Source organism: Rhinichthys klamathensis, unplaced genomic scaffold (genome assembly GCF_029890125.1).
Source record: "Rhinichthys klamathensis goyatoka isolate OS25496 unplaced genomic scaffold, OSU_Roscu_1.1 h1tg000585l_1, whole genome shotgun sequence".
NCBI lineage: Eukaryota > Metazoa > Chordata > Actinopteri > Cypriniformes > Leuciscidae > Rhinichthys > Rhinichthys klamathensis.
The window spans coordinates 404626-419716 of record NW_026607045.1 but is presented as its reverse complement, the minus strand read 5'-3'; the positions used below and the strand labels follow the sequence as shown (position 1 = coordinate 419716).

Below are 15091 nucleotides of genomic sequence, written 5' to 3'. Positions count from 1 at the left end.
ACGTCATTTCAAAAAAGTCGAAATATTTCGAGAATAAAGTCGTACAATTTTGAGAATAAAGTCAAAATTACGAGAATACAGTCTTCCGTAGAAGTTCTTATTTGTTTATTTTTATGTAAAGAAATGCGCACGTGAAGTCGAACTGCTTTCTGGCATGGATCTAAATATAATTGTAGGTTTTTTACTTTTATCTGGGCTTTCAACAAAAGGAAATTCTACCAAAAGGAAAACTATGTGGCACCAGAGCCAATATTATATTGTATATCTTTCTCTATGGCTCTGTGTGGCACTGGCACGTTGACTCGAAGCCTATACGTGTCTTCGTGCTCGTCTGGGTCAAGAACACTTAACAGTAACCGTAGGCCTACAGTCTGTCTCCCTCTTCACGTAAATCCTTTCTGGATAGGCAACATTTTAAGTGCATCATTCTGTATCCAATCATTTAGCCGGATCCCGTGATCTGTTTAATCTCGAAATATTTCGACTTTAATCTCGAAAGGCTAGCATATATATATATATATATATATATATATATATATATATATATATATATATATATATATATATATATATATATATATATATACTCGAAATAGCATATATATATATATATATATATATATATATATTACGTTGCGGTTCGGGGCTTCCGTAGGTTTGTACGTCCAGGAAATGAAAAACAAAAAAAAGTTTTATAAACACTTTTATTGTCCGGTTCTCCCCCGGGTTCTCCCCTATGGGTTCTCCCTACACGTTTTGCTCCATTGAAATGTCGACACCTGCTGGTCGAGTTCGCACTTCGCAGCGGCAGTTAGTTTCGTTTCCATAACAACAACGTGTAAACATTTCCGATAAGGTCAAAATTAATCGTAGAATAAAAAAGAAAACACTCGCAGCTCACCGGTAAGATTGCTCTCTTACCCACAGATTATTTTAGCATGGCCTGTTGAAAGGTTTAATAAATGTTGTTGTTTTGTTTGTTTTTCATATCAAGGATACGATGTAAACAACTTGTATGTAACTGAAAATGAGCAAGACATTAGATATAACATCTCTAGCAGAGGCCTTCATACAGTTCCAGTTAGTACGGTGCTCAATATTATCTTAATCTATTTTGCGTTTTTATTCCCATGATTTAATAGTCTATCTTAATTTATTTATAATAGAATTCAGGTTAAAAAGAAAGAAATTCAAGATTCTAAGGATGAAATGTGCCAACTAGAAGATAAGAACCAAAAACTGATAAAGCTGGTAAGTGGTGGTCTAATGTTGTTGAAGATGATGATGGAGAGGAGGAAGGCTAAATTCAAACACATGTAGCTATCTATCTGCAGCAGGAGCAGCTGAGAGTAGAGAAGACACGTCACGTCCGTGAACTAAATAAACAGATAAAGGAGCGGGAAAGGAACCTGGAGCAAAGACAGCGAGAAGATGAAGAGCAGGTGAAACAAACGACTCAAGAGAACCTGGAGCTAAAACAAGAGCAAGAGAAACATCTAGAAGGTACCCGAGTGACACAACAAAGTTTTGATGGAATAGTACACTCAAAAATGAAATTCTGTCGTCATTTAACTGTTAGCTTACTTTCTGTCTTCTGTGGAACACACACACACACACACACACACACACACACACACACACACACACACACACACACACACACACACACACACACACACACACACACACACACACACACACACACACACACACACACACACAATGTATTGGGCCTTCTTTTCAGTTATAACATTATGGCCTATTTAGTCTTTCAAGCTTTAAAAGAAGAGTCGTTTTTGATAATAAAAATATATTACGCGGGCACATGAATGAAAAAATTAATGTGTAGGAATCATTGATAATGAATAATGCAATATATAAAAAATAAGAATAGTCAATTGTGGTTTTCATGGTGACTTTAATGTATAAAGACGTTTAAAAAAAAAAAAAAACCAAATTCAGTAGCCTTAATTAATAAGCCTTATTCAACTTATTAATAAAACATACCTCCGCCTAGCTATACAACAAGCTAGCAAGCAGATGAACCCAGAATATGTACGCTATACGCGCAAAAGTTTGACATTAACGTTACGTTTTTCCCATAGAAAACCATAATAAAGAAAATGCATAACATGCAATTTAGCATGTTGCGTTCAAATTCTGGGCTCATCCTTGCCTGTATATATTCATCATTGATAATGTGTACAGTACTGATTCTAATGTTTTATCATGTCTTAATTCGGTTCATATGCCACGTTGAGCGTTTTCCACGTTTTTAAAATGTCCCCATATTTCAAGCTTCAAAATGCAAGATTCCATAAAAATTCTAAAACAATTCAATATGATTTATACACTTTATTTCACATTTAAAGCCATATATGATAGCTTTGTGTTGTGTTCATGAAAAGTAGCTAGCGACGAATGAATCAACTAAGAGCCCATCTTCTCAGCGAAACTTGATCCAGTTCATAAACACGATCTGATTTATTCACATATTGAACAGGTTATCGAGTCGCTGACTGGTCTGTTCATCATACAAAGCAACGGCTATAGAACACTTAAAATATAGCGCACAACACATATTAGTATTGACTACTTTTATACAGGTCCTTCTCAAAAAATTAGCATATTGTGATAAAGTTCATTATTTTCCATAATGTAATGATAAAAATTAAACTTTCATATATTTTAGATTCATTGCACACCAACTGAAATATTTCAGGTCTTTTGTTTTAATACTGATGATTTTGGCATACAGCTCATGAAAACCCAAAATTCCTGTCTAAAAAAATTAGCATATTTCATCCGACCAATAAAATAAGTGTTTTTAATACAAAAAAAAAGTCAACCTTCAAATAATTATGTTCAGTTATGCACTCAATAGTCAATACTTGGTCGGGGAAACCTTTTGCAGAAATGACTGCTTCAATGCGGCGTGGCATGGAGGCAATCAGCCTGTGGCACTGCTGAGGTGTTATGGAGGCCCAGGATGCTTCGATAGCGGCCTTAAGCTCATCCAGAGTGTTGGGTCTTGCGTCTCTCAACTTTCTCTTCACAATATCCCACAGATTCTCTGTGGGGTTCAGGTCAGGAGAGTTGGCAGGCCAATTGAGCACAGTAATACCATGGTCAGTAAACCATTTACCAGTGGTTTTGGCACTGTGAGCAGGTGCCAGGTCGTGCTGAAAAATGAAATCTTCATCTCCATAAAGCTTTTCAGCAGATGGAAGCATGAAGTGCTCCTAAATCTCCTGATAGCTAGCTGCATTGACCCTGCCCTTGATAAAACACAGTGCACCAACACCAGCAGCTGACATGGCACCCCAGACCATCACTGACTGTGGGTACTTGACACTGGACTTCAGGCATTTTGGCATTTCCTTCTCCCCAGTCTTCCTCCAGACTCTGGCACCTTGATTTCCGAATGACATGCACAACTGAGCAACAGTCCAGTGCTGCTTCTCTGTAGCCCAGGTCAGGCGCTTCTGCCGCTGTTTCTGGTTCAAAAGTGGCTTGACCTGGGGAATGCGGCACCTGTAGGCCATTTCCTGCACACGCCTGTGCACGGTGGCTCTGGATGTTTCTACTCCAGACTCAGTCCACTGCTTCCGCAGGTCCCCCAAGGTCTGGAATCGGTCCTTCTCCACAATCTTCTTCAGGGTCCGGTCACCTCTTCTCGTTGTGCAGCGTTTTTTGCCACACTTTTTCCTTCCCACAGACTTCCCACTGAGGTGCCTTGATACAGCACTCTGGGAACAGCCTATTTGTTCAGAAATGTCTTTCTGTGTCTTACCCTCTTGCTTGAGGGTGTCAATGATGGCCTTCTGGACAGCAGTCTTACCCATGATTGCGGTTTTGAGTAATGAAACAGGCTGGGAGTTTTTAAAAGCCTCAGGAATCTTTTGCAGTTGTTTATAGTTAATTAGTTGATTCAGATGATTAGGTTAATAGCTCGTTTAGAGAACTTTTTCATAATATGCAAATTTTTTGAGATAGGAATTTTGGGTTTTCATGAGCTGTATGCCAAAATCATCAGTATTAAAACAATAAAAGACCTGAAATATTTCAGTTGGTGTGCAATGAATGTAAAATATATGAAAGTTTAATTTTTATCATTACATTATGGAAAATAATGAACTTTATCACAATATGCAAATTTTTTGAGAAGGACCTGTACATTATTGTAATGTAGATTTCTGTGCTTCAGTGGGCTTTTTCTTGTATGGTTACGCGGTGTTGTAATATTTGTCGTGTGTGCATTTGTGTGAGAAAGAACTACGCTGTAAACTTGCAAGGCTGCAGGTGCAAGTGGAGGAACTGCAGACGGACAGGCAGGAATGGCTACAGTACAAAAACGAGGGCAGCATTAAAGACCATCAAAAGATAGAAAAACTGGAAAAAAATATTGCCTTTACACAAATGATTTTCCAGGAGTTATCAGGTGCGTTTTCCCATCTTCAGCAATCAGAACACAATGTTTAAATATTTTATTATATTTCATACAATTGTGGTCATAAATTTACATCTTGCAAAATCGGCACTGTTATATATAATTATTATTATGTATTACCGCCCTAAATAAACAATTTCACATAACAGATGTTTACATTTAGCCAAGACAAATAACAGCTACATTTATAAAAACATATTATTACATTATCTGGATGATCCATGACTTTTATTTATTTAGTGATAGTTGTTTATGAGTTCCTTTAATGTCCTGGGCAGTTAAACTGAAGAAAAATCTATGAACTATCACAAAACATAAAAACAGCCGTAGATCTTCCAAGTAAAAACCACAGTATTAAGAATCAAGTGTATGTAAACTTTTGAACTGGTTATTGTAAATTGAATAAAAATGTTTGTGGACTATGTAAACATCTGCTATGTGAAAGAGCTATTCAGGGCAGAACTAATAAAACGATCCATCTATTTGAAATTATTAACATTTTGTAGATGTATGTAAACTTATAGCCACAACATTATTGTTTAAATTATATAACACAAATAATAATTTAATAAATAAAAAATTCAGAACATTTTCAGAAATCTCTGGCTGCAGCTGTTGAAAAAGACAAGCAAATGGAAGCACAAAGTATCAAGGATATAAATCAGCTTGCCCTTAAGGTACTGCAGTCTGCCAACACATTGTCTAGTAGTATATATGTTCTGAGGTACTGAAACTGTCTTTATGTTTCAGAGAGCAATTGAAAACCTTGATAAAGACAGAAAATCATTGATTAAAGAAAATTTTCAGCTGATTAAACAGGTGTGGTCTAGATTTAGGTTTTATCATACTTGCATCCTATCGTGCATGTACAGATTATAAAGTGCAGCTAATCTCCCATGTCAGGTTCCCCTATATATTAACAGGGTCGCAGTGTTGGAATCCACCATCCAGCAGTTAGAAAAGGAAAACCTGGAACATATTGATAATCTTTTCCAAATACTCTGTATGGATGATCCTCTGGTCAGGTATGAGCTTGACTTTGAAGCTGTGAGACCATAAAGTTTGAATTCATAGTGTTCTCGTTTCCCTCAGCCAAGACGATGAATTTCTTGCGCAATCTGCTAGCGTTGGGTCCCATGACACCCGTAGTACGGATAGGAACATAACGAAAATAAGCCTCGAGGAAACATCAGGTAATCCAACCATCGCTAATAATAGCAGTGTTCAGTCTAAGAATAAAAAACAAGACTTAACTGAACACCTGGTGCTTTTTATCTAAGCAGCATTGCCTTTTTATAACCAATAGATGGCACCATAACAGTAGAAATACTAAAACAGTAAAGAAGAGTAGCATAAGTATGAATCGTGGAGAAAGCATCCATTAGCATTCCTATTCATTTGAATGGCAGTAGTTCGGACTCTTGGAAGTATGTGATTTGAAATCTTTGTTCATCCATCATTTTTGTTTAAGGGAGCTCAGTTGTTTTGATCACCATCAGATTGTTTTGAGCCAATCACCAGGATAGTTACTCTAGCCTGGACACAGAAATGTGACATGACAATGCTGATTGTCTAATGGAAAACAGTCTCAAACCCTAACAACCATTCTGAGGTGTAATTTGGGGACAAAAATTATACTATATAAGGATTACAACAGTTGCCTGATTAGTTAAGGTTGTAATCTTGAATGTAGAAATATTTTAAGGCCCACAAGAGTTTAATATAACATGTTGAAGTATTTTTGAGGACAAAAGAGAAAAACTTCACAATGAAGACCAAGAAGTTCTAATATTGCAGTTCCCATGTGAAACTTTGCATTTGCTCACAAAAGGATTGTAATGTAGTCTTTCTTCCCACCTAATATTTTAGTTTTGCAAGCACTTTTGTCACTTTTTTTAAACCAAGTTTTCTGTTGGTGAGAGCTGCACTTTTGCAGTCGCACGGATTCCTATTGAAATGACTAGATTTGAAATTTTGTATGGATTCCTGTCACGGTGAAATATTTCGAGTTGGTCACATGGATTCACCACGTTGACCAACAGAAAGGTGCTTGGTGTTAAGGTGACTTCTGTGTGAACAATGCTTCATTTATCTGTACACTATTGACAACAGAAAATAGATCTTTTATGTCTGGGAAATTTTGCTAATGTGAATACACCTATTACTCAAATCAATAACCACCATTTAAAAACAAAAAAACATAGGAAATATGATACATGCTAATTTTCTTCTGAGAATCAAGACTACAAACTGACCAGCTCCAATAATTAGCACTAAACTCTTCTTTGACCAACTAAAATTAAACAAAGCAATAAGACTTTTATTGTAATCATATAAGTACAACACTTTAAATAATCTACCACAGCCCAGTATTACCAGTTTGGGAGACTTTTATAGCTCTCTGAATACTGGCACTGTTCAGCCCTCTCTAAATGCTCCCAAAGTAGAGGAAGTCTTGTCATTATATACACAATACATTACAGGGCGGCAGTGTTTTCATTAGCGCTCAAAACTTCATGTCCTCAGCAGTTTAAACTTAATGGCCTCTGAGTGCACGTCTATAGAGCCAACAGCCACACACATTGACGTTGGCCAGCAAATACTTATCATTAATCACTCATGTCAATTTAATTCCAGCATTGGTCAACAGACCCCCGTATTCCCTCCAGCCGTTAGCTGAAGAGGCTCAACAGGAAAGAGATGCTACTGCCTGTGATGGCACAACTCCTTCCACCCCACCTGACCTCAGCGAGATGTACAGTAGTCAGACTACTTTCACGGTAAATTAATTGTACTACATTCATAGACAATGCTAGCTGTGTTCGCCCCACCTAGTCACATTCAGAGTGAAGATGGCATCAATAAACAGTCGTTAATTTTTGATTAGCAACGAATGCATGACTAGTAAACACCACCTCCGATCTGTTTATAACAGATATTATCCAGTAAAATTCCCAAAAAGCCTCTCTGCCAAAGGCAGCAAATCTTAAATAGGCCCTCTCAGTGGCACATAAGGGAGATAAGGCCTGTGGAAACAGTGTCTGATTTTCCCACCGCCAGTTCCAGGCATCATGGGCTAGAATATAGATGAAATGAGCACGGATGGGGAACAGTCACCGCCCTTGTTAATGAAGGCAAACTTAAACCCGCTTTAAGCATGCTGCATTTGTGTTTGTGTTAAGAGGGCGATGCATCTGGACTTGATGGGGCGGATACTGTTGTGCGTGATAGGTAAAGCATCCACTCTGCACCCACCACCGAACAACCCTGTGGATGTGAGCGAGGAGATGACCTTTGACCTGTTGCAAACTGCAAAGTGGCCGATTACAACAAAGATCATCAATAGAAAGTTTCAGGAGTCAGCTTCACAGTCTGCAGAATATGATGCATCTGTATACAACACCTGTGAAATTCAGAAGTTGTTAGATAATTAAAAACAAGAATGACAAAATTTTCATGGATTCCAAAAAACTATTTTATACACACACAAAACAACATTACATAAAAAAATAAATCTGATCAATAAGTAAAGAAACACTTAATTCTGTGGAAGATGCACTTTATTTGAAAATCACCCAAATACTGCTTCATTTTTTTTGTTGTCATATAAACAAAATAGAATCTGCAGGGATGATGCAGTAAATATGCAAAATCAATGGATAGAAATCGCCCTCATATTCAGACCACCCTTTGTGTACTTCCCTACTGGACAGGGCCTGTTTTATGTACACTGAGCACTGATCAACAGTGCCCCCTTTCTTCACGCTACAGGACCTACAGCTAGACACTACCGACCCCATCCAATACCGACGGCAACCCGCGTTTCTCACTCACATTTACACACTCGCACCCACAAACACACACGCAACTGCTTTTGGGTGGCCCGAAAACAAAGGCGACTCTGCACATTCAGGTTGAAAAGGCAGCCATACAACTGTGAAATGTAAAATAATGACATGCCAAGCAGAAAGCAATACAGATCTTCCCCAAATGCAATGCCGCTGAATCACAAATGTAGTGCTTTGCTAAATGCTCCCTCACAAACCCCCACCCACCCGGGGCACAGAACTGACTATGTGGCATAATGATTTGTATATTTTATCCTATGTCCATTACAAATGGAGGGCGGTGAGCGTATGGGCAACAAAGAAATTGCACTAGACATACAACTGCTTCTGAGAATACTTAGTGCTGTATCAGTCAGTTTATAGGTGTCCATTTCCCCCCATTTTCTTTTTATATTACGGTATGTATGTGTATGTATATATATATATATATATATATATCATAATTCAGTCACTCAAATCCAAATTATACAACCAATCATACCCATATGAACGCATAATTTCAAACACCTCCCATAAGGAAGAGCATAAAAGAAAAAAAAATTCCTCAGTGGGAAAATCATAAATAAATACAGACAATACACAAGGAATGTCTACTGCAAATGTCATAACATAAAAAATATGAAACCGATGTAATTGGAGATAGTTAAATCAGGTAATGCTTGCTTGATGATCGGATAAAGACAACTTCCCGATCCCGAGGTTCTCCATTCCATGGAAAAAAAAGTGAAGCTGTGTTTGTGAAAACCCACCACATTCCTGCACTCTTTCAACACCCTTGTTTCTCGTTACAGACGCAGACCAGTACAATAACTGTTACCGCGTTAGACAAATTACAAAATGAGAGCGCTCAGTCCTCCATATCTGGGCAACAAAGTCTTACCCCTCCCAACCCCACCCATCATATCCCATAATGCCCCTCCCACCCCTCCCTCTGATTCCTGTACAGGTTTGTACCGGGGCAGAATTCTCCTTGAAGTGCCGAACACCCAACTGGAGAGAGATTAAAGGTTTGAGATTTGCCGTAGAATTCATCCTTGGGAAGCGTCGACCCTCCTTCACCTACATGAACTGCATCTGGAATCAGAGAAATGCATATTACTGATGCAGTCAACAGACATTTGGACTTGTTTTGCCAGGACTTGTTTCTGTATCTGACATTTGATTTTAAAACACATTATGATAACAGAACCATTACGACAGTGTCCAGGACAATATGTTTGGATGTTTGTTGGATGACTGACTGAATATTCTGATTTTAGAGTCACAAAATGAACTGAATATGCAAATGCATCGAGTAAAGCAACAAATCAATGATGAGATGAGTATATGAGGCTGCGACTCGAGATAACCTTCTAAAAAATGATTAATTTAAAGGGGTCATATCACTTTTTCCAATTTTATTTGAGAAAAAAAAACATTACTAATGCATTAAATAACCAATGTTTTCTTAAGCACAAAGTATACTCCAATTTTCACGCATAGAGTACAGTGAGCGACATTTCATCATAAGCATAGTGCGCATGTACTGTACAGCCAGATTTTTCTACTGTACACTTAGCTCATGCTATGCAGAGTTTGACAGATGTAAAGTCACAGAGCACCACAAACAAAACAGCAGCCGCCTTTTACAGTTCCAACTAAAAATTGATTGGCCACAGGAGGAATTAAAAATCCAGCCACCAAGCAGGCTGGATGAAAGATTTTTCAAACGCAGGTCTCAGCCTCCACGCCGGGGCCTTCCGTTTTTTCCTGACTTACATAACGAGTTATGTAAGTCATGGGAGAAACCGTATTCAGCCAGGCTCTCAAACCCCCCAGTGCTTGATTTTTCGAATGTGCTGGGGGCGGCTGAGTGTGGTTATGGGACGTTGCCTCGGGTAGAGGAGGCTTTCGCGAGTTATCTTTCTCCCGAGGCCGCTTCGTCCCTTAAGGCCCCGGTGCTGCCCACTAAGCCTTGCCGCGATACATCTGCGCTGGTGGGCAGGGCTTACATGGCGGCTGGGCGGGCTGGCAGCTGCCTGCACACTATGGGGGTGTTGCAGGCCTACCAGGCCGACCTCCTCAAGGAGCTTGATGAGGGTGAGGGTCCTTCTCCGAGTGACATCACGGAGTTAAGGAAGGCCACCGACCTGTCTCTCCGCATCACCAAGGAGACGGCCCGTGCCATCGGCCGCTCCATGGCTGGCTTGGTGTGTGTGGAGAGACATTTATGGCTTAATTTGTCGGGGATGAAGGAGAGAGAAAAACTCTTTCTCCTAGACTCCCCGATTTCACCGTCTGGCCTCTTCGGCGGCGCGGTTGATACCGTAGTCGGGAGGTTTCAGGAGGTGAAAAAGCAGTCGACGGCCTTCCAGCAATACCTCCCTCGCCGTTCTGGCTCCTCGAGGAAGGCTGTCTCTAAAGGGCAGCCTCGGCCGCCTGCCAGCTCCTCGCACCGGTACGTGCAAAAAGAGAGTGTCGCGCCCCTCCCGAGGGATCCTGGCAAAGGAGACGGCGCTCTCGCGGCAAGCCTTCTGTGCCTAAGGTCGATTTGAGGACCGTCCTTCAGGCAAAGAAGGCTTCCTCTAAGCGGTCCTAGACGCCGCACCCCTCAGAGCTGTCCCCCCCGGGGTGGAGCGAGCGAGGTCGCTTCCGTCCCGGAGCTCTTGGGAAGTCAGTGCTGTGTTCCCGCCGTCCAGTACGCTTCGGGCCACACTGATTTCCCGCGTAAGCACGCCGCTCCAGCCGCCTCTATTAAGACTTGCGGCTGGGCAGCGAACGCGTCCGCCCACCGAAAACCGTTGTCGACCGCTCCCTGCCGGCCAGCCGCTTCAGGGGGTCGGGAACGAGTCTCGAATAACACCCGAGGCCAGCCTCGAGAGGCTGGTTCCCTTGGTAGATTATCTCGGCGCATGGTCATGCCTTCCGAATATATCTGCGTGGGCCCTGCGTACTGTAGAACTGGATTACAGGCTGCAGTTCAGTTGCCCTCCCCCGAGGTTCAACGGGGTGGTCTGGACTGTGGTTGGCCCAGAGCAGGTTCGGGTTATGGAACAGGAAGTTCAATCCCTGTTGGTCAAGGAGGCCATAGAACGTGTTCCTCTGCCAGACAGGGAGTCCGGGTTCTACAGCCGGTACTTCATAGTTCCCAAGAAGGATGGGGGGTTGCGTCCAATAATAGATCTCAGGCACTTGAATCGGTCTCTGAGGAGATTCAGGTTCAAAATGCTCACAATTCCAGCCATCGTGAGTCAGATCCAGTTCGAGGACTGGTTCTTCACGATAGATCTGAAGGACGCATACTTCCATATTTCCATCCTTCCATGTCACAGGAAGTTCCTGAGGTTCGCTTTCGGGGGCGAAGCGTACCAATATCGGGTTCTTCCGTTCGGCCTAGCTCTCTACCCTCGCACTTTTACAAAATGCATGGATGCAGCTCTAGCACCCCTGAGGCTCGAGGGCATCAGGGTGCTCAACTACATCGACGACTGGCTGATACTGGCCCAGTCGCGAGAGCTGGCGATTCGGCATCGAGATGTCGTCCTCGCCCACATCCAGAGCCTGGGGTTGAGACTCAACACAAAGAAGAGTGTGTTGACGCCCTCCCAGAGGACTACGTTCCTGGGAGTTGTATGGGACTCCACGACGATGCGGGCACAAATGTCTCCCGCACGCATGGAGTCCATACGGGCGATGGTCTCCAGAGCGAAGCTAGGCCACAACCTCACTGTGAAGCAGTTTCAGAGACTGCTGGGGTTCATGGCAGCAGCGTCCAGTGTTATACCTTTTGGCCTGCTACACATGAGACCCCTACAGTGGTGGTTGAGAACCAAGGGATTTTCCCCGAGGGGAAATCCGTTCCTTATGATCAGGGTAACGCGCAGATGCCTTCGTTCCCTCGTCATATGGAGGAAACCTTGGTTCCTGTCCCAGGGACCGGTGCTGGGAGCATCATGTTGCCGGAAAGCCGTTTCAACAGATGCCTCCCTCACTGGTTGGGGCGCGGTCATGGACGGCCGCTTTGCGAGAGGTCTGTGGGAGACCCGGCATTCTTCCTGGCACATCAATTGCCTGGAAATGCTGGCGGTCTACAAAGCTCTGAGGAGTTTTTTCCCGGACCTCTGCGGCCACCATGTCCTGATACGCTCGGACAACATGTCCGTAGTCGCGTATCTGAATCACCAGGAAGGTCTGAGGTCGCGCCCTCTATGCAGACTGGCACACCAGATCCTTCTGTGGTCCCAGGGGAAACTGTCGTCTCTCAGAGCGATGTATATCCCCGGGGACCAAAATCAGGGAGCAGACGTCCTGTCGAGGCAGGGGCTGAGGCCCGGGGAGTGGCGACTCCACCCCGAGGTGGTGGAGGCCATGTGCGTGAGATTCGGCCCAGTGGAAGTGGATCTGTTCGCGTCTCGAGAGATGTCCCACTGTCCACTGTGGTTCTCTCTCAGGTATCCAGCTCCGTTGGGGCTGGACGCTATGACACAGACGTGGCCGAGGCTGCGTCTGTACGCATTACCCCCGATCGCTCTGCTCCCGGGAGTCTTGGAGCGGGTCCGCCGGGAAGGGATCAGCCTACTTTTAGTAGCACCCCGCTGGCCGACCCGGATATGGTTCTCGGACATTGTAGCACTGCTAGACGGCCTCCCATGGCAGGTCCCTCTGAGGAGGGATCTGCTGTCTCAGGCAGGGGGCACAATATTTCACCCCCGGCCAGAGCTGTGGAACCTCTGGGTCTGGCCCCTGAGGGGGCTCGGTACTTAGAGGCTGGTCTGTCAGCAGGTGTTGTCGAGACCCTACTTAGCTCCAGGGCTCCTTCCACTAGGAGACTGTACAGCCTAAAGTGGAATGTGTTTTCCACTTGGTGTAGAGAGCGTGAGGTGGACCCAGTTAACTGCCCAGTGGCTTCAGTGCTGGAGTTCCTCCAAGATCGTTTCTCCGCCGGTCTTTCCCCATCCACACTTAAGGTGTATGTGGCTGCCATTGCGGCTTTCCACTCACCTATAGGTGCTGGGCCTTTGGGAAGGCACCATATGGTTGTACGTTTCCTCCGTGGGGCTCGGCGGATTAGGCCTGCGGCTCGCTCCAGAGTCCCAACTTGGGACCTGGCGGTGGTTCTCGAAGGGTTGGCTGAGGCCCCCTTTGAACCACTGGAGTCGGCTGAGGCAAAGAACCTGACCTTCAAGGTGGCCTTTCTCCTTGCCATCACTTCTCTGAGGAGAGTGGGGGATCTCCAGGCCTTGGCTATATCGCCAACTTGCCTGAAGTTTGCCCCTGGTGGAGTTAGGGCCATCTTACATCCTAGACCGGGCTATGTGCCCAAGGTGCCGTCTAGTGCGGCACGGTCAGTGGTTCTTCAGGCCTTCCATCCTCCACCTCATGGGACGGCGGAAGAGGGGAGACTTCACCTGCTCTGCCCAGTCAGAGCCCTAAGGGTTTACTTGGAGAAGTCTTCTCAGTGGAGGAAGTCAGACCAGTTGTTGGTGTGCTTTGGTTCACCCAAGAAAGGGCTGCCTGCATCTAAACAGACAATCAGTAATTGGATTGTCCAGGCTATAGCCACGGCTTATCAGGTGCGCAATTTGCCTTCACCTATGGCCGTGAGGGCACATTCCACCAGGAGCATGGCCTCCTCGGTGGCCCTCCTTTCTGGCGTCTCGCTTCAGGAGATCTGCGAGGCGGCCGGGTGGGCCACCCCGCACACCTTAATACGTTTTTACAGTCTGCAACTCCCCGTGACGCCTGGCACCAGAGTGCTCGCGTCCTAAGTGTGCCTGGTCTTCCAGCTTCACACTAGGGGCGGGAGTGATTACGGTGTGGCATAGTGGGTATTTCGTTCCCCAAAGCGTCACAACTATGACGCAGTGCGAGTTCCCTCGAAGGGGAACGTCTCGGGTTACGACTGTAACCCTTGTTCCCCGAGAAGGGAACGAGACACTGCGTCTCGTTGCCACACCTATCACAGGCAGAGCGCTAGCTTCATCGCGAAGAGCTAGTGTTGTGTTTGCCAAGCGTACCTTTGTATCTTCCGGTTATGCCGTCATCTACTACGTCATGACGCAGCACCAATCAGGATTGGACAGATTTCATTCATGCTTCAGATGCGCTACGCTGGGGGCGTTCCCCAAAGCGTCACAACTGACGCAGTGTCTCGTTCCCTTCTCGGGGAACAAGGGTTAGCAAGATTCCGTGAGAAAGTTTCAGCTTTTATTTTCCTTTTACACCCCAAAGATGATATCACGGGTTCATCAAGTTCGTTGAAATCAATCCTCGATCACTTTTAGTCAGCTTTGAAACTCCTCTAGCCCGTCTTTTCAAAGTGACAAGCAGCCTTGTCACGTGACCTGAATACTGCGCACTGATTTGCTAAAACAGACTTTTCGGGGCTTGTCGTTTCTGCTGTAAAACATGAACTCGCGTTGCCTTGATGCCAGTGGAAAATACCGGCTTTTGTGACAAAGGGTTCAGTCAATCTTGTCAGGCGTCTATTTCAGCGGAGAAAAGTTACGTGAGGATGTGGAGTGTGTCAAAATAAAGGTACCGTCCGTACATCGATATTTTATGTGTGGTATCGATGCATCGTATCGTTAGACGTTTGATCGATGCATCGATCCATATCGATGTATTGTTACACCCAGGGGCGTAATTTGTGGGGGGGATATTACCCCCCCAATATTTAAATCTATGCATTACGACCCCCCCATTATTTATACCATGATCACAATATCAGGAGGCATACCCAAACTTCAACCCCCCCAATGTTCAAACCAAATCTACGCCCTTGGTTACACCCCTAGCTTTGAGACCGTCTCTC

General features: G+C 44.0%; 2 protein-coding genes across 20 annotated transcripts in view; one reads left to right on the top strand and one right to left on the bottom strand.

The window, feature by feature from the left end:
- The first annotated feature begins 981 nt into the window (after positions 1 to 981).
- ccdc83 (coiled-coil domain containing 83) lies at positions 982 to 7922 on the top strand. The gene is made up of 9 exons (XM_056240286.1): positions 982 to 1080; positions 1167 to 1251; positions 1335 to 1503; positions 4274 to 4441; positions 5036 to 5127; positions 5354 to 5475; positions 5543 to 5643; positions 7088 to 7230; positions 7633 to 7922. The coding sequence occupies exons 1-9, from the start codon at positions 1028 to 1030 to the stop codon at positions 7882 to 7884; spliced, it is 1185 nt and encodes a 394-aa protein (XP_056096261.1). The 5' UTR covers positions 982 to 1027; the 3' UTR covers positions 7885 to 7922.
- Positions 7923 to 7992: 70 nt separating this feature from the next.
- Positions 7993 to 15091, bottom strand: part of picalma (phosphatidylinositol binding clathrin assembly protein a) — a 48562-nt gene continuing 41463 nt past the window's right edge. For all 19 annotated transcript variants that reach the window (XM_056240263.1, XM_056240272.1, XM_056240269.1 and 16 more), the window contains one exon: positions 7993 to 9372. Coding sequence is in view for 1 of the 19 variants with exons in the window: in XM_056240272.1 (XP_056096247.1) it covers positions 9358 to 9372 (15 nt within the window). In the remaining 18 variants the exon portion in view is untranslated. The remainder of the gene's footprint in view (positions 9373 to 15091) is intronic.

What these genes read in the sequence shown, in the direction of transcription:
- ccdc83 (XM_056240286.1), top strand. Translation starts at nt 1,028, where the DNA reads ATGAGCAAGACATTAGATATAACATCTCTAGCAGAGGCCTTCATACAG. An exon ending in GATTTTCCAGGAGTTATCAG is followed by an intron (nt 4,442 to 5,035) that starts GTGCGTTTTCCC and finishes TAAAAAATTCAG; the next exon opens with AACATTTTCAGAAATCTCTG. An exon ending in ATGGATGATCCTCTGGTCAG is followed by an intron (nt 5,476 to 5,542) that starts GTATGAGCTTGA and finishes CGTTTCCCTCAG; the next exon opens with CCAAGACGATGAATTTCTTG.